The following is a 25,022-nucleotide window of genomic DNA, read 5'->3' on the forward strand; positions in this document are numbered from 1 at the left end:
GATGGATATCCCAATTACCCATATTTGGTCACTACACATTGTATGCATATATCAAAATATCACAGGAACCCCATAAATATATACGACCATTATGTATCCATAAAAATTAAAATTAAAAATAAAATAAAATACTTAGCAAAATTCCTTTTGGAATATTAAAACACATTAACAGAGGAATTGTTCTTGCAATTGGTTAACACCCTTAAGATAGATAGCCTTTCACACTTAAGAGAGTCAAAGTCTGAAATTTCCATATCCTGTGAAATTCCTTGGAGAAGTGGCTGATTCCTAGGTGGGGACAGAGAAAATATAAGATGATCTTGGAGCACCTGGTGGTGTTAGAAAACAAGAAAAGTGCTTTCAATAGCATGTGGGTATGTCACAAGTGTGGAGAAGCCAACCTGAGAGAGCTCCCAATGACCAAAGGTGGAACAATGCGAACAAGAAAATAAACAATAATACTATTGAGTTACAACACAAAAATAATAAAATAATTATCTGTGAGTCTATACTGGTATCAATACATACATACATACATAAGTAAATAAATAAATGGAACAGCTCTTCCTTACAGAAGAATGCCGGTTAATAAATGTCAAAAGAATAAGGAAGACACTATCTCGCCCAAGTGAGCAAGGTTAGCATGAGCAATAATGAGACATACTGTCATGCTTCTCCTAACATGAGACACTGAGGAAGGCACATCTCTGTGTGAGACCCTTACCAAGTATGCATAATCTCCATTCGATCATTAGAAAGTGTAAGTCAAACTCGAATTGTGGGACATTCTACTAGAGAACTGACGAGTAGTCCTCAACGAGTCCAGGTCATGAAAGTACATGAAAGCCAGAGAGATTCGAACAGATTAGAGGAAGCTAAGGAGATGTGACAGTTTAATGCAGTGAGTGCTGCATCCTGAATTGTGTGTTGTGATGGAAGAAGGTCATTAATAGGCAAACTGGTAAAAACTGAATAAAGTCTATTGTTTAGTTAATATATCTGCTGTAATAATGTCATATTTTTGTTCTGATATTATATGATAGTTATTTAATATGTTAGTGTTGGGGGGATTGGGTGAAGGGTGCATAGGAAGTGTCTATACTAGTTTTACAAATTTTCTCTAAGTCTAAAATTATTTCTAAAGAAAAAGTAAAAAAGAAAACACTTTAAAAAAAAACGACTGGTACAGTTTGGATATACTAATTCTTATGCGAAACAAAGGTATGAAATCTGAAGACTGTGCGGTTGCACACAGTTGGCCCTCGTTAAGTCGCAGCTTTCCCGGGGCCTGGGAAGATGAAACACAAACCTAAATGTGATCTCATTTGTGCCTCAGCATGAGAATGTATCTACTTATCAGAATCACCTCTCTGTTATCTTCACTTCACTGTATTTTTCTTCTGCTCACTTTTGGTCTTTTCTTCTTCTTCTTTTTTTTTTTTCTTGCATATTTTAATAATGATCTTTGTGCGGCACAGTAATGTTTTTTCGACCATGTGGCTGTTACCACATAGAACATTTTTCATGAACCCCCTGGAGTGATGAGGCTGGCTGAAATCTCCACTTAGCATTTCTCACTACTCCTAAGAGAGTTTCATTTCTTAGATGACTTTCAGTGGCATGTGCCTATGCTAAGTCACAATTGGATCCAATATCATTAACTCTCTGCCGGGTCATTAAGGTTTTTCTCTGCATCAACTTTCTCTCCCTTGATTCTGCTTTATGTACAGCAGTGGGGAGGAAGCTGTGAAGGCAAAGTTGCAGGATTCATCTTTGGAATTCTTCTCTCCAAACTGTACTTGCAAAAATAACACGCTCAGAATTTCTAGGTACCATACTCGGCTCTCTAGGGCCACCTTTTACCTGCAATGCACTAGTTAAAACGAGTTTTCATCGTGACTACATCCAATCTTCTGTTGATGTCTGCAACTCAGTGGCTCCATCACAGGTCACAGGCTGTCAGCCTTGGGTGTTGAATCCATTAGGTTGCCTTTTTTACTTCCACAATGTTATTTGTTTGTTGTGTGTGTGTGTGTGTGTGTGTGTGTGTGTGTGTGTGTGTGTTGTGCTTCATATGGATAGAGAATATTTAAAACTTAGGGGATATTGCATAAAAATTCAGGTTCCTAGCCTTTCTTGAACTATCTAAAGACCTACAAGCCTAGGACCAGAATCTGCTCAAGTTGAATATGAGCTGCCCCTTTGGAGACCGTGAATTTCTCCAATTTCCATATTACCCACAGCACCTTCTGATCAGCCTGGGTGCTGTATGCCTTTGTGTTTGCAAAACTTCACCTATACCTGGCCTTTTCATTCATAAAGGTCAGTCTGAGTGCCGTTACTTAGCATGATGAGCAAAGAAATTTAAGCAGCCTTTTCTTTTGAGTCTAGGAATCTCAGAAGCCATAGCCAACTTTATTTCTCTCTTGGAAACTACAGAAGAAAGGCTGCCAATCATTTTCTCTTGCCTGCTGAAGGGAGGGAAAAGGGCAGGATTGCTACTTCAGGTGCCTTTATATGATTTCTTGCTTTAAAAGGAATGTTACTATTATTATAGATTGCACACAACTCTGACACAGTGATTCTCAGGCATGGGTTGCAATGACGTGATGGAGCCATTACTGCTGTATTTTGCAGGGAAGAGTTTTACTAATCCTCTTTGGCATTCATCTCTAAATCTTGGTGAACTTAAGTAGCTTCAATCTCTGAACGTTTATTTTTGACTTAAGTGATTTTCTTGCTATTGCTAGATTTTTCAGGTGTCTCACTGGATTAACCACTACCTGAGTAAGCTTTGTTTATTTTCTTCGGCCCTTTCCAGCAGGTTTAAGCTTTGTTCCAAGGGATCACAACATTTCCTGCCCAAATGCCTTTTATGATGAGTGTGTAGTTAGTAATTATTTTTTGCTTTATTTGAAATATAAATAACCCCCTTCTACTCATTTTGAATCCTTTCCCATAGTACTTTCCTTATGAAAGAAAAAAAGCCCTTCATGTAATGTGAGCAGAGTTCCAGTCAGAGAGCATAAATCATACCTCGTACTCACAAATGCACAAGTAACCCTTCCTCTTCCTGCTGTTTTTATTTACTCAGATTAATTTATTTCCAAACTTTTTTGGCACCCCTCTGTTAAAGTAAACAGCAAACAAATTTACAGTGAGGCCCAAATTAAATATTAATGTAAAATCTCCCAGCCTCAAATTTCACTTGGTTCAGTCACTGTAAAATAAAATTTTGGTGAGTGTTTAGTATTTAACTTATTTTGAGGCATGATGTTGATTTTAGTACTGAAATTTTGAGCCAAATCATCAAAGAGGGTTTTGACAACATGAATGAAAAATGAACTTAAAGTGACACACAAATTAGATTTCGAAACATGCATCTAGCAAATATCTACTAAACCCACATGTAAGCTCTTTACACTACAAATAAATTGGTTGAGATCTTTTGCTTCAATATTTTATTTAGGCATTTCTAAAATTTTAGATGCCTGAGCTTTGGATCTCTTATCATTTTAACCTAATGTCTGTTTAGTATGTATTCCATTAAATCTAAAGACATACCATGTTTGAAATCTAAGAAAGCAGGTTATCTTCGTATACATTACTTGTAATGGACATAGAACATTTCCAAGGCAATTTCTCTAGATGAGGTAAAGTATTTCTCCCATAATGCTGCAGGTTCAGCAATATAAATTAAATAGCATGTAAAAGGGTTGATTACTCCAAGCTGCCTTTTTGGCACTCTATTTAGATGGTCTATATAACCTAAAAAGAAATTGCGTGAAATATTTGGGGAACTAAGTTGGTACTCTGAAATGCAGATTTGAATATCAAGTTTTAAAACTTAACTCTGACTGTTTATCAAGAGATGAAAGAGATATTCAAGAGAATGGGAGGAAAGCACTAAAAGAGAAAAAAGTGTAATGAAAAAGATCATAGGAACTAAATCCCAAAACAATCTTCAAGTACCTTAGGGACATTGGGTAATTCAATCAACTTATTATTAACAGTATTTCCCGCAAGCACTATATTCCTTTCTTCTTTCTCACAGACCCTCTAGGCTCTGATACTTTTCCTTTTTCCATAAGTTTTATAAGATCTTTCTCCTTTCTCTTTTTCCTCCTCTCATTCTCTCTTTCCTTTCTAGCTCCAACAAAAACTGAATGAATGGAGTCAAAAGTGTTTGTTTTGTAGCCACAAGCAAGCTTTCCTCGAAAATCTAAAGCTGTACAATTGCTAAACTAGTGTTTTTATTGCTTGTTCTGGTTTAAGTTTAGTTGTTTCTGCCTCCAAGTCTACAAACCTCGCTGAGACTGATACACATTAGGTACTACTACATTCATTCAATGAATGTGTGGATAAACACAGACGAATAATCCAAGGCCCCCTACTGACCAAAAGGCAATACCTAATGGGTCATAAACTGCTACTGGGTGGCTTCTCCTGACCTGGTGAATGTTCTATCACTTGCTTTCACATCCCCATTCCTTGCTACAATTTTCTTGGAATTCCAGAGAGCAGAGCATGGTAAGTACAGTCAATTGTAGCTCTCATACAATTTCTGTCCTTTACCCTAATCGAATATTCATAGACAGGAACTTGACTGTCTATGAATATAGACTCTGTCTATAAATATAGTCAGGATAAACTCTTCTCAATCATGTCAAGAATTTTGGGACGATTGAAAAGGTGCTCTTTCTTAAAAACACTGAAAATTTCCTCAAGAAAAAAACACAAATGAGTCTTCCTGGGTCAATGGCTGTTTCTTTTGCTATTACTATTTTGCGAAATAATAAGCACATTACCAATGCTTAAATTGTTACACAGTGCCACATTTACCACTGCCACACTTACCAGTGCTCAGAATGCTGCTTATGTGTATTATCTTAATAAACCCCTAAAGAATACCATGAGTCAGAGTGTATTAATTCCATGTTACGGGCATGGTATGGACAAACATGGGGTACTAGAGAAAGCAGTATTAATAGTTCTGAAATACAAGGGAGAATGTGATAAGAAGGCAACAATATCACAGGGTTCACACACGTCTATCATGTTGCCTTATATTACGAACCATGTAGCAATAATAGATGCTGCAAGATGGATCTTAAATAACCTGAAATAGATTTTTCTGTTTAGAATCTTAACCCTCGCCACGAAAGATCATATTTTGAGGCTTTATTTCATCCCTATCCTCCTAATATATGGCATGATGCTGCATTTATTCTTACAGAACATCTTCCTAAATTAACGATGGGAATCTCTGCTGCACTTTGTCCTCATCTCCTCTGCTACCTGCTCATTCAAGCCATCACTATCTTTTCCAGGACAATTATGACAACCCCTTAACTGGATCCACCATTCCCCTCTTGTCCTTCTTTATTTAATAGCGAGTTTAGGCATATCATGCTATCTCTGATTAGAAAGCCAGTTGTTACTCATCGTAATCAGAACCCACAGCCCCTCTCTCCTCAACACATGCAGTTCACTTCAGACACAATGACCTTTTGTTCTCTCTAAAATGTCAAGTTCATGGCTTCCTCTCAGGTCTGCATAGAAAGCTCCTCCCTCCGGACTCCTCACAGCTTGTTCCCTCTCATCTCCTAATCTCAGCAAGTACATCATTTTCTCAAAAAGGCCTTCTCTGACTATAACGCCAGTTCTCGAAGCATTACTCCTAATCACATTACAATATTTTTCTTTCCTCTTAGCCCAAATGTCATTTGTTTACTTGTTCTGTCTCCTCCCACACTAAACGCCCCATCAGCTCAGTCACAACCTGCTCACTTGCTTCATTCTCAACACCTAGAAAGAACAGTGCTTACCATCAATTTGCTCAACTTTGTTCACCGAGTAAATAAATAAATGAAGTCCTGCCAACCACATGGGTTGCTTCAGGGATCATATAGTTTCAGCAGGAAGAAAAAAAGCTGAAAAAACAGAATGAAGGCATCCTGAAAATGTAAGAAATTTCTTATTCTTATAATAAGTTAATGGAATAATTAATAAAATAATGAGTATTTATGTAATGTGATACATGATTGAATGTGATTCCTCAAACATTCTCTTTCATGTATTCATGGAAGGTATTGGGGCACTGCTATGTTTCTCTTTTCATAGTGGATTGGAGCAGTTTTCTATAAAACCCAGGTGGTGTTTTCATGGGCACTCGGAGTAAAACACAAGATAAAACCCTCATGTCCTTCATTACCTTGTGTTCTCTAGCAACGAGACCAGGAAGGGGAGCTGAAAATGTGCTTAGATGTTGGTTCTTTCACTGTCAGGATTGATCTGTAATTTTTGACAAGAGTATTAGCAAGTGAAAGTAGAAAGAAAACATCCTATTCTATACCTACAGAACAGAATGTAATCCAACAATGGACAAAGGAGAAGGTTTAAGTTCTAAATTCTACTTCTTTTTAAATGTTGATCATGATGGATAAAGTCACCATACTTTTACCCAACTAAGGTTAGTATCCCATTGTATTACAGCTCATCAACATGGTACCGGTGAGCTGCTAGCCTTTGCATTGCAATGATGACAATACAAGGGTTTGTGAGTAGTGACTGAATTGAGTTACTAATTCCACCCACAAAACTTAATTATTTTTTTAATGAAAATCTCTAAAATATGGCTGTCCCCTGGGCACAATCTGTGACACTTTCACCTGATGAGGCAAGAATCTCACTCATAATCTGGAGTCGTTATCACTGTATTTTCAGAGCTTACTCATGAAAGAATTCCTTTAATATTTATAGCATTAAAGAAGGAGAATATTTTAATAAATATTGCTATTTTAACGTTTTGTGCCAATAAAATATACCATTAAAAACTGTGGACCACATATATTCACCAGCAAACTGGTATTAACTGAGTAGCACCTAAGTGGACACATAGGTACTACAGTAATAGGGTATTGGGCAGGGGGGAGGGGGGCGGGGGGCGGGTATATATATACATAATGAGTGAGATGTGCACCATCTGGGGGATGGTCATACTGGAAACTCAGACTTGTGAGGGGAGGGGGGGAAAGGGCATTTATTGAAACCTTAAAATCTGTACCCCCATAATATGCCAAAATAAAAATAAATAAATAAATAGCGTTTCCTGTAGACACCAAAAAAAAAAAAAAAAAAAAAAAAACTTTGGAAATGCACACAATGTCTTAAATAATCTGAAAACCCAAATCATTTAAAAATCTCTATACCTTATACTTTAGCAAAAGTTTGAGGTCCCTAATTGGCTCAGTTACTGATCTGTGTGGGTAGAAGCTTCAGTAAATTTTTACTGTCAAAGTTCACTTGCGTAGCACCATTTTCCTTCCTCTCCTTATACATCCTAATTTCTAAAGAAAACAACCATTTTAAATACATTTGTGTTACCAGCATTGTACCTACAGTTTTTCTTTTTTGCAAATATCTTAAAATACCCCAGGAACACTCAAAAGAAACTCAACTAAGTTTCATTTCTCCCCCAATCTCATTTTTAGTTCTCTTTTCTCATTTTAAGAAGAAAGGGCTAAGATGACAAATTGTCATTAAAGAAAAACTCAGCGGTAGAAACATTCTTAAGGAATTATGTATTTGTATTTCTAAAGTTAAGCAGTCTTGGAAGTCTTGAAGGATGTCAATGCAATGTGGAAAAGTTAGGAAGGAATGTCCTATTGATTACAAGAATAAAACAAGAGATGATACATGGTACCTTGATCTTACCTAAAGAAGAAACGTATTCTTTCGACTAAAATGAGGTCATGTTTCAACAATACCTGTCTTTGGTCTGAAGGCTAAGCCAGTCAGGACAATGAGGTGCATGCAAGTCAGGAAGAGATGTCTGACTGTTAATAAGAATGCATTGTGAGATAAAATGTAACCCAAGTATCTTAACAAGGCAATGTGTTCTATCTTCTTCAAGAAGTATTTTTTCTTTTACTTAAAGTTAGAAGAAATAGCTTATGAAAAGGTATTTTCTCAACTTCTATAGAGGACCTAGGTATAATATTATGTGTATAACAAATGGGAAGCTTCTTATACAGATAACTATAATCAAGCTGCTATCTGAGAAAAATACGATTAAATAAATGACTCGATTATAAGAATGCATTAATTGAAATTACTTTTCTTTTTTTTTTTTCTGTGAGTAAAAAGACAGCTTTGAAAATTGTGTGTATACTTACAACTATTTGGGGATATTTGAGAAGAAATCCCAGATGTCGATACTATATTGTTTTTTAACAAATAAGATTGGCAGAGTTATTGAATGACAGAAGTAACTCAAATATTTCCAACCTGAGCATTACGCCTTTCCACTGATGATTCTTACAAATTTGAAATAATGGGAAATAAGAGCAACAAATGGGTATACCCATTTATTTAATCATGCCATTGTATTTTTAAACCATAATTGGACACCTAATTGCTGATTAAAACTAAGTTAATGTGACTGCATGAGAAGGTTCTGATAGCCATATTTAAAAGCACATTTAATCCTATTGTCCATCTTATTACTTCAATAATTTCCATTATCTGTCCTTTATTGAGAGAAAATCTTGACTTTGAAACCACACTTCAGAATGTATTTCAATTTTTTTAAATGTTTTACAAAATGGAGAAAAATAAATTCTGTTAAAGAGTAAACTCAATAAAGAAAGATAATAAATTTTCAGTTACTTCCAATAAAGTAATCTTTCTTTGAGTACAAATGAATTCAGAGTACATATTTATTCATATTCTAATAGTGTTTTAAACTCTTATGCTATCCCATGATGTAAATATGGAATTACTACCAAGAATGTTTCATTGGCCTAATATAATAGGCACAGTGAAAAAGACACATAGGATTTGCTCTACAAATGCAGAAGGTAAATATGCTGTTTGAGTCTTTCAGGGAAATATGTTGTTATTGTTGTTTTTCATAAAATTTAACTTTATGCTTTTCCTGCAAGACCAGTTTTACAATTTTACAGGACCTATACCAACTATTCAATAGTTTTGATTTCCATTTAGTTTCTAGTCAGTTTCACCAATTAGTTTAGTTAGGAAGCTCAGTCAAAATAATTGGGTTTGTATAGAGATAAAATAGATCTAAATCATTAAGATGTGAAGAAAGAGAGAGAGAGAGGGAGGGAGGGATGAAAGGAGAGAGATTCTATATTTCCGTATCACTGAATTCAGAACAGAGCAATAAATAATACATATTTTCTAAATTGGCCTTGAAGTTATGCCAGGGGGGAAAAGGGAGGCCACCAAATCATTTATGAACAAAAAATATAGATCTAAAATTGTGAAAGCAGTTTATGGAAGAAAAACTTCTAATAGAAAAAAACATATATGTTGTGAAGGTCTAAGCTTACTTGTTGTGATGCATGGCAGAATCTTCTGAAGCCTCACTCCCCTTTTTCTAAAATAGAAGGTTCAGATGTACTTGGTGAAAGTGACATGTTATTCAAATGAGAGAGCACAGAAGAGCCAGAACAGTGATTTGATATTATTGCAAGCATGATACTTCTCAAAATCAGGTAAGGTAAACCCACTCTATAGTGTGCCAATGGGACACACACTGGGTAATTAGTCCAAATATTAACTTACAAAAGACTCAGAATTAATTTGGGGTATATTTTCATTTTTGTATTACTTAGTGTTTAAATAATAGAATTTTTTTCAAGAAACTAATATGTTTTAAATATCTCCTTCTAAAATACAACTGGAGAATGTTCCCAAGGCATAGACTGTTAGATTTGTGATTACTATGTTGGAATCTCATTACTATACCTCTAGTAAATCCCTTGTTATGTAGGTTAAATTTGGAAATAGCAATCCATATGAAAATGTGTAGCAACTCCATGGAAGAGGATAAAAAATGCCACTTGACATTTTTCTTTTTGGGTGGTTAGATTAATTTTGTCTCCCTATTTTACACCCCAAACGAAATCAAAAACCTCCATATTTTCTCTCTCTCTGTGCATCAAGATAGTTTTTTGTCATTATTCTTAGATTAAATACTAGAGGGCAGTTTTATTTTGTAAATTTAACAAAAGTTTTAAATCACCTAAAGTAAACATGACTATTTTCTGTTGGCAGTTTATCCAAGCATATATTCTGGTTAACTCATAAGAGTAGTCAACTCTTGCTTTATTTTCTTTAGCATTCCAGCTACTAAACATATTGTTTCAAAGTATAAGCATCAGGTATATCATAATTATAGGCATTTCAAAGGCAAATGCATTTTGACATTTATTTCCTCCACACAGATTCTGTTACAACAAAATATTTATTATATGGAAACTTATTAGAATATTGCATGTTGTGAGTTGAAAAATAACTCAAAATTTTTTCATTTCACTTTTGTTTTTCAAGAAGGCGATAATCACAAAAATAGACATATTTTATCTAGAGTTTTGAAAACAAAAGCTTCGTTAATAAAAACCACCTCCAATTTTCAGGCCAGAGTGGTATTATTATAAATGTTTGGGCTGAGACTGACATTTTAAAGAAGATATATATGTGTATGCATATATACGTATATATGTAGAGAGAAAGTGAGAATTGCGTAAGTGGGTTCCACTTACTACTAACTTGGTTTGACTAATGGCATCATGTTAGTATAGGCATGTTTAACTTTTAGTATTAATTCTACTTCCTTTGAATGCATCTATCTAGAATGAAGACAAGTGTTTCCTTTGTACAAGAATTGTTTTGACAGACAGCCACAAAAGGTAGAAAAATCTATCAGTATGTTTGATTTGTACTTTTTACTACACAGAATCCCAATAACCAGGAAGGAGTTGAAGAAAGGGGGTGTTGTACATTTCATATTTAGATATAAAAATTAACATCAGAAACTAAAAAAAAAAACAAACAAAAAAAAACTGGACCATATTAACATAGAGGTTGGAGAGATTTAGAGATCCCTCAAAATTATAATCCTGATAGAAGACCAGGTCAAGTTCAGTTCAGGTAACTTTAAGCAGAGTTTATCTTTATGGAATGCCCTAGGCTCTGAAAAGAAATTGACAAGGCAACTGGCAAGAAACTAAAGTCCTGGATCCAATACATTTGCAAACTAAAAATCTCTGCACATCTCCACCCTGAATGACAAGTAGCATTCAGAAAGCATCATCTCATTCTTAAGAATACATTAACAATATCACTCATTCATCACCCTTTCTACGATTTCCTTCAAATTCACTTAAAGTTTTAAAAAATCACTTCCATCTTTATAATTCCAGGATACTTAACACTTAGGTTTTCTGCAATATTCCCATGTATCTCTCCATTCTTAGAAGTTTAATTATAATCCAGACTCACACTGATGGAAGTTTCTTTAACTTATTTTTATACTGTAAATATTTTCACATGATATTTATTTTGAAATGAGAGAAAAAAAAATACTCATTTTAAGAAAGTATTATTTTGTCTAAAGATACTTTAATCTCTTCTTTAAAAAATACTGATTTAGATTCAGCCTTTTCCTAAATTTACCTTTGACTTTCTTTCTACTCTTTTCTCTCCCTAATTCTGTTTTCTGCTATTCACAATCTTTTTTATTGTTTTAGCACACTTAAATTTTTCTTTTTTTCTTCATTGTTTCCTTTCCTTCTTACCCAGTTTCAATTTGAGATTGAGGGGAGGGGGAGAGAGAGAGAAAATGAATATACTCAAAGATTAGAGACCTCTTCAAAACAAAACTTTAATGATATTTGTGGAATATAAAGAGACATGAATTGCAGTTCATTATTCTTTGATGGGAGGAAGATTAAAATTTTGACATACATGTGATTTGCCATGGTTTTCAACACAGGCACATTAAAATGACGATAACAGCATGAACTTTAATTATTTGGAAATATGTCTCCATGTCTTATCAGACTCAAGAATTTAAAAGAGACTAGCTTTAGGTCTCTCAATCCCTTTTCTTTTCAGAAAATTTGACAATTTAAAATATACTTCCTTTTAAGTCTTAATCCTTATCAAGCAATACTTTGATATGATATGACATTGTTATATGACAAATTGGTTGATTCTAAGTGAATCTAATTTATCCTCCACTTTTGGCTGTTAAGAGCTACAAAGATGTTTCCTTATTAAGATGTGAAGAATCTAATAAGAACTGACATGTACATTAGTTTAGTGCTGTACAAAATCAATATAAACTAAGAAAATAAATAATATAGAATTAAAAGACAAGTGGATGTGTATGGATTGACAAGTTGCATTCAAGTATTTTTCTATTGAATAAAATGTTTGAGCTTATGCTCACAAACTTACAAAGGGAAGAGCAACACAGGAAGAAGGTAAGACAAACATTTCTTACCTTGTCTATACAGTTTAAGAAGCTACCCGTTACCCAGTAAGTAGCTGGGGAGTCTAAAGTGATTTCTCAATTTTTGATACTACAAAGCACACCTGTGTAACTCACATGCCTGTTCTATTCTTTGAGGACAATTGACATAAGCCTGTGCAGAAAGTTACATCTCATTAACCTCTTTCTTGAGTTTATGTTCTCATATCTTCTGTTTCAGCATTTCAGTGAGGGAAGTTTGTCATAATGCAGCAGCACTTTCTTTTTTAACTTTCAACAAGATTTCTTTTTTTATTTTTTCCTTTTCTAAATGGGGCCCACCCTTTTCACTTTTGAGAGCTAGCTGTGACAATTTTAGCTCTTTTCAAACAGTTTTATAAGTTATGTTAAATACACATAATAGTCATGAAGTGTTGATCTACAACTATTTTTACTTGTGCTATCTTACACAGTACTTGTGTGGACATGGTGATACAATATCACACTAGTTCATTTTAGGAGAAACTAACAATCATTTTCAATGTATTCTGTTTATATCTTAGGCGTTCCTCTCGCTCATGGAACTAAATTGGCACCAAATACAATCCTCTTAGTTATTTAATTTTTTTATCTCAGAAGAAAGTTGGGGGTCTGTACATTTTAAAAAATTATATAAAAAAATCCTTGCTAAGTATTTATTCTAATCATAATAGCAACAGTCCTATCTCATAAACACACACAAAAGCACTGGGGACTTAGCTCTAGATGAGGTCAAATTTCTGGAGATAGGGGCTCAATCAGAAGTAGTCCAATAGCAGTAGTCTGCCAGTGCCATTATATTTTGCTAGCACGCTGGGCTGAAAAGCTCCATTCTGTTCATCTGTTCTGGTACAACTTCAAACATTCTTCCAAAGAAAGGTTGAGAGCTGATTGTTCCAGATCAGAGAACATCATCTTTTCAAGGAGAGCTATATGCTTCCATTTCATCAGTATAGTTTTCAACTATTCCACACCAACTTCAAGGAAAGTTAAGCAAGTTCAGAAGCTATATAGTTAGGTGGCAATGATACATTTAAAAGATTATCACCACTAAATGTTACATTTTCTAAAGGAACTCATATTAGTTCCACTATTGGTAAAGGAAATGACACGTGTGGGTAGGCTATACAGACTAGAATCTGGTTGCCAACAGCAGGTTGAATAGAAACACTGCGATTCATTTCCTTGTTCTTTCTTATAATGAAGCAATAGTTTTTAGCCAATTCATAATTCACGGCATACAAACACAGTCACTAAATCTCCCAATGCAACATTTTGCCTGTTCGTTTGGTATTGAGATCTGGGTATTTTTTCTTTTTTCTTTCTTCCTTTTTTTTCCTATTTAAACTAAAAGGCTGAACTATACCAGTACAGCCTGAACTATACCAGTCAATAGGAGCTTATTTTATGATTTTAAAAAAACTAGATCTATGATACTCCTGATTTTACTTTGAGCAGTTAACCCTTCCAAATCCAGTGCCAGCAAACCAAATATTCATCTACTCTTTCCCCGCCTTTCATCAGCGCTTCTGTCGTCAAGGGCTATTAAACTTGCACAGGGATTCCTGGTTTTCCAGATGAAAAGTTTACAGAATCCCTGTTTATTTTAATTCGCACCTCCTCTCTCTTCGGCTCCCCACACCCAAACCCCTCCAAACTTATACCATTCATCAGCTACGTGGAGAAAAAGGGAAAACAAAGCGCCAGGCTGGAGCAAGACACTCCAGTCGTGGGTTAGCCCCTCTAGGTACCGTGGGGATTTGTGTCACAGACCTTCCGAGTCAAAAAAGTCAAGTTCAAGCAGGTGCGTGCGCCCCAGAAGCGCCCTAAAAGCCTCCCTTGCTGACCACGGGAATCTCGCCCGAGTCTGTCCCCAGGAAAGGGCTACAGAAACGAAAGGGGCTCGAATGGGCGCTCTGCCCTCTCCAGAGTCCCCGAGTGCAGCAGGTAAGGAAGTTAACCTGGGAGCTAAGTTGAGGGCGCAACACGCTCAGCGCGGAGAACCCGGAGCCCGCAAAAGCTCGCAGTTGAGCCGGGGCGGAGGAAGTCTCTTGGAAATGCGAATTCGGATCCCAACATCTGCAGCGCTTAGGATGCGCGGGCAGAAGCGCGCAGTCAAGTCCAAACGCTCCGGGAGGGGACCAAATCAGGACGGGCAAATGGCCAAAAGGGGAGAAGCCGTTGGTTGGGGGGTGGTGGGGGGGTTTGCTGAGGACTCTGACACCTGGTTCAGAAATCCCCCACCGCACCTCTCGTCCCCCCCAAGAGGCCACCGCGCAGTGGCCAACCAACCGGTCCGGGGAGCCGGGCTGCAAGGACTTAAGTTTCCCACTCACTTATCTGCAAGCATCGCCCAGCAGGGAAGCCGAGGAACGCAAGGGAGGAAAAAGAGGAGGGAGGGGTCGGGGGTGTTCTCCTTACCTCGGTCGGCTCCCACGGCCAGCACCTTGGCGACAGGCAATAATCCCGAGAGAGTGAGTAAGGCGAGGAGAAACTCGGACATGGTGGTCGCCCGGGAAGGAAGCCTGCGCTGGGGACTGCTCGGCGGCGGCGGCGCCCTCGGCCCGGCGGCGGCGGCGGCGGCGGCGGCGGCGGCTCGGAGCCCCGAATGGAGCAGCGTCGTTCACAAATGTCACTGGAAATTCTTCAGCTCAGTGCGTCCAGCCAGTGCGCCTTCTCCTGCCTGGAGCAGGATGTGGAAGGTGTAGCGACGCGCGCGCGCGGGGAGGGGGGCCCGGAGAGCGCGTGTGAGCGCGGGCGAGCCGCCCGTGTGTCTTGACTTTCCAATGCAGGGTACGTCTGATCTTACATCACGCAAGAGGGGCAGCGAGAGATGCCAGCGGATGGGAATCCACTGATGAATCGCCGAATCCGCCGCCGCCGCCGCGCACCCCTCGGTCGTCCACATCAATCACATCTATTACTTAGCAAGAGGCGTTTAGCACAACAGGAAAATACCACCGCAAGGCGAGAGCGCCGCAAATCACAATTATTTTTCGGTCTCCTTGAAGGGAAAGTAACTCCAAGCCGGTTCTGTAGGGATTTGGGTCTTTAGCGAAGGGGGAGACTTTTCTGCATTGGGCTGAGCCAGCCAGGCGCCCCGAACGCTCCGCGTTTCGCAGCCAGTGCGAATGATCAGCTGGAGCCCCCGGCTGCTGCTTCTCCAGGCAAAGAGGATCTGATCCCTTCGCTCCTTGGAAGCTTCCTTCCCGGCAAGGAAGGACAAGCCAAGTACCAGAGCTTCTCCCAGGGAAATGGATTCCTCCTGTCCACACAGAATCCCCCAGTGCTTCCTGAATTGCACTTTTAACTTTTATGCTGAGCGGCACCTGGGGACAAAGATGCAAAATTTAGTGACTCAGCAGAAACAAACAACAAACAAAAAACCCCAAACAACCTCACAAGTCGTTAACCATTGCTTAAGAAGGAAAGGTTAATGGAAAAAAGGCTATTGAGGTCCCCAAGCAGGGAACAATAAAAATAAGGAATTGGCAGTGTGTTTGGCAGTGATTTTCTCTCTTTAAAAGGGTATCTTGAGCCATTTTAAACAGGTTTGGAGGGTTTTGTTGTTGTTGTTTTTGTTTTGTTTTGTTTTCCTTTTTCACACAGTACAGTGGCGGTTTGAGAACTTTCCCTAGCCATCAGATGCATCAGAATGAATCAGTAGGATTAAAAAAAATTGTTAGTATGACCCCTTAAGTTTTGAACACGATCATCCAAATACCTAAAATTTTAGTTCCTGTTTCAAAAATGGCTGTGGAGTTAAAAATCAGAATTGTAATTGTCAAAGGCTTACTTTCTTCCTAGTATGCATCAATAATTCTTCTCTAAGAACAAAGGTTGAAAATGCTTTGTATTTACTATTTTAAAACCTGAAATGAGTGGGAAGGGAAAAGTATAAGAAAGGAACAAAACTAAGCAACAGGGTAATTGAAAAGCGAAAGGAGGATATTAATACTTTAAACACTTTCCTCAGTTTACTGGTTGAGACTTATAGATGAATGCCAGCACTGTGAACCAGCTATTTATGAGAGTAAAGTTATCCAGAAACATCTTTGAAGCCATTAAAATTAGACTGGATCAAAGAATGCAAAAGTGACACTGGAGAATATTGCCAAGAATCTGTGAAATCCACATTTTCATACTCTGTGATTATAAATATATCTTTTATGTCACTTTTTTCATATTTTAAATTTTAAAGTTTACTTTCCCTTGTAAATCAAATCGTTTAGCATCTAAAATATGACTCCTACATTTAAAATGGTATGCTTTTTTCTTCTAAAGTTGTTACATGTATAATTTCCCCTACATGTTTTTATTGTTTCATAATCAAATGCACCATCTACAATAAATGGAGAGCCTTTTTTTTTCCCCACCTATTTTACTTCATACCCTAAAGTCACAAACTTTGGAATGAGTGATAGAGTTGAAAGAATATGAGGGAGAGAGAAAGAGAGAAGTATATTTTCAATGACATGCAATGTAATAAATGTCCCTTTCTCAGAAGGTACACAGACCTCTGCATTCTATGAAATACTTATTCATTGGGACCAAGTGAGTGAGTGTCTTTCTTACATGATTCCATTCAGTCAACTAGGAGGTCAGCTATTAGGAAATTTGTATCCACTGAAGCCTGGGCAAGAAAATCAGGAGGGCTCACAAGCCATGCTGAGGAGATCCAGATTCTTCCTCTTCTATAAGATTGCAACCAATCGCCATCCACTTCAAAAATTGCAAGGTAAGAGGAAAGTAGACTGGAATACTTAGACCCACCAAAGGCTAACCATGTACCAAAGTGCCACAATGCTATGATTAAAATCAGTGAATCACCCACTTCTGCAATATGTGTAGCAGCCCTAGATTCTATGGCCATCTTGGAAAAGGGGAAAGCTAGGAAAGATAATCAGAGAAGTAAATGTCCAGAAACATTTGCGCTATAAATATACTACATTTTAAATATGTAGTGCCTGCTAACAATCACTCTATTAAGTGAATTAGGCAGAGTTGACTTTTTTTTACTTCCTCGAATGGAAGAAAATCAAGAACGCATTGACTGCGCATTGTGACCAGAATAATAAAGTAAAATAGAATTGTTTTAAATAATCACCAATTAAATCTCCAATCATGAATGACACATGACTCAAAATAGTGCTATAAAACAGTGAGAGTGATGTGGAGGCTTGATTACTAAGGTATAGGCTACAGTACCAATAAAAGATGACTTGTTATATTTAATGTTAACTATGAATGAATCTCAGTGAAGTATTATCTATGAAATGATATTTGGAGTTTTACTTTATGAATGCAAATATATATGATTAATAAAGTCCTAATAGTATAAAAAAATCTCTACAGAAATTTGGTGGCAGTATAGATGCATAGGTATGTACCAGTGCTCAAGTCAACACAACTCATGAATTTAAATGCTTGCCAAGAATAATTTTTAAGACAAAGATTTATAATAAGGACTTTGACTCATACCACAAAACCATAGTGTATAATAAACAGATTAAGTGTTAAACAATAGATATATATTTGCTCCAAAACTGAAATAAAGCCAGTATCGAAATGGTGTGGGATCAACTTGTCTGTAACACATCATATCACTTGTTTAAGGTAGTTGTTCTTCTAAATATCTATTGAAAATGACCAGTTCATCAAAGGAGATAATTTTTATGGGCACCAATAAGATTGATTAAAGTATAGACCAAATCCGAGGTTTAAAATTAAATAATGTATTCCTAGGTTTTGAAAACCATCAACTCAACTCTAATGGATTATAAACAAAATAGAAGGCATAAATACAATTTTCTATGAAATATTTTTATTTCCCCATAATATATGCTTTAATGGAAAAGGAAATTAATAAAGTTTGCTACCAACGAAGTGAAAATAGCTAGAGTCACTGTTCAAAGTTTGTTTGTTACTATGGCCCGTTATAATTTCTTCATTCTAATCAGAGTTATTAACACTGACAAGTTAAATAAATTAATTCATCAAACTATAGAATATTATGAAATCTATCATTGAGATAAATTAAACAAAGTAGAACCAATCATTCTTACTTTCTGTTCTAAAACAACACAAGAATATTAATTATCAGTCAGTAGTAATCTTATACTGCTCCAATTAGAGCCATGCTTTCTACGCATGTGATCAAACATTAGATTTCATTTCTGCTACCTTAATTATTTTCTGTGCTGTTGAGTTTCTTACCATAGATAGTAACAATTCATGTGCTACACACCTGGAAGTTGTAAGTTACAAAGAGGATATGTGTCTAAACAAACTGGAGCTGACAGTCTGTCTCATGGAAGAGATGCGTTTGAAGGAAAGTTGGCCTGAACATTAGGTTGCTAGGGATTTCGTGGAAGGGCTGCTGGGTTTCTTGCTCTTGCCTTTCCAGATAGAAAAGTTGCCAGGCAGCAGCAGACACAGGGTGAGAAGGAAAAGGAAAAGGAGAGAGAGAGGGAAAGAGAGGGAGACCCAAAGAGAGGGAGAAAGAGTAAGAGAAAATGGTTAAGGAAACATTATCAGCTCTTTAAAATTGAAGCAGTTACTTCAGGCAAAACCCCTGAGAAAAAACTTTACATTGGAGTTATTTCTCAAACTGTGGCATTTCAATGCACATTTTTGAGTGCTTTTCTTCAAAAGTGTGCTCTGTTTCAACTGGGATATGGGGATTTGGTAGAATCAGATTTTAGTACACCTTTAATTCCTACCATTTGCCAATTATTGGAAAGTATATACAACTGAAAAGAAAATGAAAAGTGTTGCAACAATCTGATTAGATCTGGCAAATAAAAATATTTCCAAGAAAATGAAGTTGTCTTCTCTTTACATAGTCTCAGCTTCTGTTTACTGTCATTTGTGAGTCCCTTCAGATATACATGTTATGGTGGAAAGCACAACTCAGAGACAATTATAACTTTCAAAAAACAAATGATATAAGCTTTTAATACTAATTTGATTGTTTTTAAGTTTTGTCTGATTCTTGTTTGATAAACTTTTCACAGCTGGAAGGAAAGGAGTCTACTAATTCAGACAAAGTCAGCAGGCAGCTTGAAAGATAAAAATAATATTTATTTTCATTTTTAAAGGAATAACTTCCATTATAATAGTATAGCCTCAAGATCCAAATTCCTTTTTGCTTTTTGGATATGTCAACAGATGGCACAATCAGTAATATTGCAATCCATGTGTGGGTAATAGAGAAATGTCAAAAACTCACCAAATCCTTGTCACTTGGGACTAGCCCTTGGGTTTCAGGGCAATTGCTGATCATAAGGTAAATTGCTTTGATGCTTTTAGACCCTGACATATTTGTGATCAAGATGAGCTCATGTTGCCTTCTCCAACTGCTGGAAAAGGACTTAGTGTATCATGAGGAGAGTTGGTTGTCAGTGGTCGGTAGTCAGGACACACTCTGAATATGAACTTGAAGCATTTTTCTACCTACTAATATGGATCTCTGACCTTTCGGTCATCATCTAGCTGCTCCTTAATTATAACTGGAAATCTTTAGAGTGTTGGAGCTGGAATGAACATTCAAATAACCTAGTCCAATTTACCACATTTTACAAATGAAAAAATTTTAAAGAAAGGAAAGGTGACCAGTCTGAGGTCACACATTTTATTAATATCAGAAATAACCCTTGAATAAAGTTTCCTGACTCTTTCCTGTATTATGTAGTCAGAGTCAGCTTTGTTGATATTACTTTAGATTTTTCCTATGTCAGAGGTTATGAATTCGTTCCCTCACTAATATTATAAGATAGATACTGTATTTGGCGCTGTGTATATTGCAATGAGGATAATAGACATAGTCCTTGCATGAATAGAGCATATAATCTAAACCAAATACTTTTTCTATGCTAAGGGACTGATCTTCCAGGATGTTGTGGGAAACATTCTGTCAAAAACCACAGGCATGGCAGATAAAGGCCATCACTGAGACCACCCCATAAAATTAGTGCAGTGTCATTCTTGGAAAATGTCATTGTAGACAGAGAGAAACCAAGACTCCCATTAGAATTAAACTCCGAAAAAGAAATCATAAAATATATTTATATACCTTGAGGGTTGGCACATAAATTGACTCAATCAGCACATCATACTTTAAGCTAGAACTCGGTAGCAAATTCAGAAACATTCAAAATTAAGAACATTCAGAGATACTGTCCGTGATCTTTCTTACAGATTTATCATATTCTTAGGATCCTGTAATGTTGTGAATTAACATAGAATCAGAGGAGAAAAAAAGAATGTTAGAGATTCTTGTTCGACTTTTATTCATTGATTGATTTTTATTATAGCTGTTACTAATGGAGACCTATTTGTGACCCTTTTAATAATCTTATTCCCTTTATAGCTAATAATTTCCTATTTTATATCCAAATTATATTTTTTCATAACTTTATTTTTGTATAGTTTTTAGCATTTCATGATTTCCAACCAAAAAAATTCTTTTCATCTTTTTATATATGCTTTCTCCATAATCCTGTAATAGGCAAGCAGAGACTATTTGCCTTACCATTAATTAATGACTTTTCACTTCTTATGAACTTTGTTTTGTTTTGTTTCATTTGGTTTTTTTAAGAAGAGTAATTATTTTCTTTCTATTCCTTTATCAGAAATGGCCTTCAGATAATAAATTACAGAACAAAACAGTAAAGAGAAGCAAAAAAAAAAAAGAAAGAAGAGAAAAACAAATCTTTCTTCAAAGTACACCTTATATAACTCACACTGGGAAGCAGCTCCATTTGGGTGTAGTGCCTGTCACAGAGTGAAAGTCATGTAAGTGAATAGTGAATAGCAAGTGGCATTTATTTAGAGTAGTGCTTTTATATTTTTTTTAAAGTTTGTTTTAAAGCAAAACTTACAAAACTACCTTTTCCAGAACATTATTAACTTTTTAAGTAAAAAAAAATCATTTCTCACAGATAGGAAACGTCTCTTGCCCTCTGAAAACGTTTTTATGTCATGAAAATTATACTTTTTAATCATTATAAAACTAAAATGCAAAAAGAAGTTTTATAGCCCCAAACAGAATGCCCTAATTTTGTGTCAAGCCTCTCTTTGTGGGAAGAAAAATAGTGACATTTGGACCTGGATATATTTATCAAGATTTGTGAAAATGTGTGATTTTATGCATGAGTCCTGGCAAAGTTATAGTTGAGAGACCATTAAATGTTTTTATGACTTTCAATTGCTACATTCTGCATGGTAAATAGACGTTACCCAGGGTATCATTCATATCATTCTGCAAATCCTACTCATAACAATAGTAACAACAATGAGGGTCAAGATAAAGTTATTCACAAGTACATAATAGGAAAGATAGAAGAAGATCACTAGCAATGCTAGACACAATATGACCAAGAATATAATTGATAATTCAGAGTTTATATTTTCCTTTTTGATAAAATACACTTATTTCTAAATGAAATTACAATTTGGTAATCTTAGATATCAATCCTGATTTATTCTAATCTCATTTCCTGTTTTTTCCTTCTTGCTGAAAGAAACTGAATGGAAATAACAAGAAATAGTTTTATGCTCTTTATTGAGTTTTCCTGAAAACTATACTACAGTCAATTGAAAAAGAAAAAAGTATTGTACATATAGATATATAACAATGAATGGATCTATATTTGGAGAATATACAAAAATTGGTCAAAGGATTGTTGATATTATTTTTCACTTTATATCCAAAACTGGTGAGATTAATTAATTTGGACATTCCCACAAAAATATGGCTAACCACTGGGAAGATAGCTTAGAAAAAGTAACATATTCTGTTCTTCACATACAATGAAATGTATTAAAGGGCAACTAGTTATCAGGCCTAAATTTGGGTGGGGAGTTTCTAGACCAAACATGCTCCTAGCTGTAGGTTGCAAGTGAAAGCAAATTAGAGCCTCAGGGACATTATGGTGGCAACTGCCTGACTGCATTTGTGGTTTTCAGGCCATTTCCTTCTTCCCTCTCCTTCCTCCTCCACATTTTATATTTATGATAGTCACAGCTTCCAAACAAAAATTGAACACATGGCCTAATAAATAGAATTATGGAGCAACAGGAAGAATATTTCTAATCAAGACTATTCCAGAAAACCCTATCTCTTTGGCCTTAATAACTGTATTAAATGTAAGAAATCTTAGTCACAAATTGTCTTATTTAAAATCTTGATGCTTTCAAAGTACATCAAGAACTCAAGACTCCTCTCAAATTATTGTTAGAGATGGCTGACATATAACCTAATTTTATGAAAGCAAATATTTAGATCTCTTCAATCATAAGGAAAATCGGCCTCAAATCTTACCTTATATTGTAAATAGAATATAGAAGTTGCTCAAACATGCATACAGGTGTCCCAAGTTATCTATTTGACAAATGGTACTAGAAGTGAATCCATTATTCACAGCTGTGACCATGGTGAACCAGCTAATGAAGGGAGTTAGCACTCATATTTGCTGTTTTCAAATCAAAGGCACAAATTAAATTTCCTTTTCTGAAAATAACAGAAATAGAACACACATGCTCTGAGTGACGAGCATGGTGAAGCACTTAAATGGGAAATTCCCAATGGGAAATTCAATGGGCGATTGGTATTTAATGTGTTTGATGGGATTCACATCACTACCTTGAAAGCATCTAGATGTTCATTTTTAAGCTACCATAATATCGACCATATTAAAATTAAAAAGCAACTTCTTTTTAACTACAGGTTCAAAGCCTAAATGAAACTCCTCCCCTCCCCCCATGACTTTAAAGAAAACACCATTTGATTTCATTTAGGTACTATCACAGGCTTTCATTTAGGTTTTGGTTCCAATAATCTCTCTGCTATCAAAACATAGCTCAGTTGAAATAACATTTGGCACACAGGCTGCTGGAGTGGATTTTAGTTTTGTCCTCACCTCTACCAACTCGCCCTCTTTAAAAAAAATCCCCATTTTTTTGTTACAACTTATCTATGCAAGTGATAGACTTAACTTCTCTTAGGAATATTTTTCAAAAGTAATTTAATTTAAATAGTCTCATATTATTCTGCTTTAAAACCTAGAGAAAAATGAAGCACATGACTCTGATTTTTACTGTTTTATGAAACTAAACGTCTTCAGAAGAAAATGATAATTATCTCCGTCATTAAACTATAATGTAGAAGAAATTTTGTTTAGAATTTTGGAAATGCAGAAAAACTCAGCTCTCTACACTATTACACCTTTATGCTTTTAGAATAATAATGCTCAAAATGCCATTTAAGCACACCTTTTAATATCCCTTTGTCTTTCTCTGGGGAATATTAGAAGTGTGACAAAGAGTATTTTCATTTATTTTACTCATTTTTGTTCTTTATATAAAAGGCAACATGAAAATGTGCCCAAGGGTCTACCCTTTTCCATCCAAACAATATCTGACACTAGAAGCAGTAAATGCTTCGGTTCATAGTACTTGAGTGCCCCCTATAGGATACTTTTAATATTTTTATTCATGTAGCTAGGTAAGCTTTTAAAAATTGTTTCAGCAGTGAATTTTATTTAAAATAAAAAATAAAATGATCAGAATATTCATCTTTGAGAAAAGTATATGCATCTTTTCTTTCCCCATGCCTGAATATCTGAAAATCCAAAGAAAACTCATTTTAACCACTTAGTTGTTTCTCTGCTTATGCTAAAATGTCCTCTGAAGTTCTGATTTGCCTACTCTTCTATTTGGTCTGCATTCACAGTATCAGTTACTTTATTTCAAAATATACATTTAAAATTTGTGTTTATCAGATATAGGTCTTTTGCTTAAAATATCAAAAGAGAAATCAACTAGCTATATGTTTTAGAAATGAAAACAGAATATCCTCATATAGGAGGAAGTCCAATTGTTGATCTGGCTAGGAATAGAACCTTTTATATCTCAAGATTTTTTAAAATTTCAACTCAACATCTATGAATAATATTGAAATATAATGAAAGGCAGCATACACTTACATGTTCCTGCCAGTCTGATGTCAGGTTGTGGTGGCTGGGACTTCTTGAGGATTATAAGCCTTATTTGTATTATAGCCTGGAGTTGAAAGGGGTAGACAAGAAGGGACATATGTCCTCACTGCTATGTCACATACCCTCTGTCTTTATCCGGTTTAGAAAATATAGTGTAATATATATCAAGGCTGAGATTGTTTTTACTCAGAGTGGCCCACTAAGTGATAGGACTGTAATTAGATCCTTTTTAAAATAGACTACTGAGTTTATGTTCTATGTAATGTACTTGGATTCAAAAATGTTGTTAACATTATTGGTCTGAAACACACACACACACACACACATACAAAGTCTCTGGCTAAAAAGTTTTTTGCTTGGGATGAGTTTACTTCTAAATTCAGAACTGATGCAGCAATGATACCAGTGGGCAATGAGAAGGACGTCTTAATTTCCATTCTTGCCTCTCTCCTTTCTTCTCTCATTTATTTATTGCAGGCTTGTTATTTGAAAAGCACAGTGCTTGGTGCTGGAATTACTCTAGTGGAATGTCATGGCCCCTGTTTTCAAGAGCTATATGTCTAATGAGAAAATGGGTCTGAAGAGACTATTAAAAAGTGTCCTGCTAAGTGCTATAAAGAAAAGTATCCATAATGCACAGTGGAGGCTTTGATAAACATACATTTCAGTCCTTGCGGAGCAAAAAAGATTTTACCAGGGAAGAG

At 35.9% G+C, this 25,022-nt stretch overlaps 1 protein-coding gene and 1 long non-coding RNA gene across 3 annotated transcripts in view; one reads left to right on the forward strand and one right to left on the reverse strand.

Annotated features, from left to right (window-relative positions):
• LRP1B (LDL receptor related protein 1B) overlaps nucleotides 1-15,574 on the reverse strand; it is a 1,745,675-nt gene extending 1,730,101 nt beyond the window's left edge. For both annotated transcript variants that reach the window (XM_020288518.2, XM_076005497.1), the window contains exon 1: nucleotides 14,741-15,574. In XM_020288518.2, the coding sequence (XP_020144107.2) occupies nucleotides 14,741-14,822 (82 nt within the window). In that variant the 5' untranslated portion in view covers nucleotides 14,823-15,574. The remainder of the gene's footprint in view (nucleotides 1-14,740) is intronic.
• Nucleotides 15,575-21,001: 5,427 nt separating this feature from the next.
• Nucleotides 21,002-25,022, forward strand: part of LOC105859097 (uncharacterized) — an 80,360-nt gene continuing 76,339 nt past the window's right edge. Inside the window, exon 1 of the long non-coding RNA XR_012920493.1 lies at nucleotides 21,002-21,115. This is a non-coding gene — a long non-coding RNA (uncharacterized LOC105859097). The remainder of the gene's footprint in view (nucleotides 21,116-25,022) is intronic.

The sequence above is a fragment of the Microcebus murinus genome, chromosome 8 (assembly GCF_040939455.1).
Source record: "Microcebus murinus isolate Inina chromosome 8, M.murinus_Inina_mat1.0, whole genome shotgun sequence".
In the NCBI taxonomy this organism is placed as follows: domain Eukaryota; kingdom Metazoa; phylum Chordata; class Mammalia; order Primates; family Cheirogaleidae; genus Microcebus; species Microcebus murinus.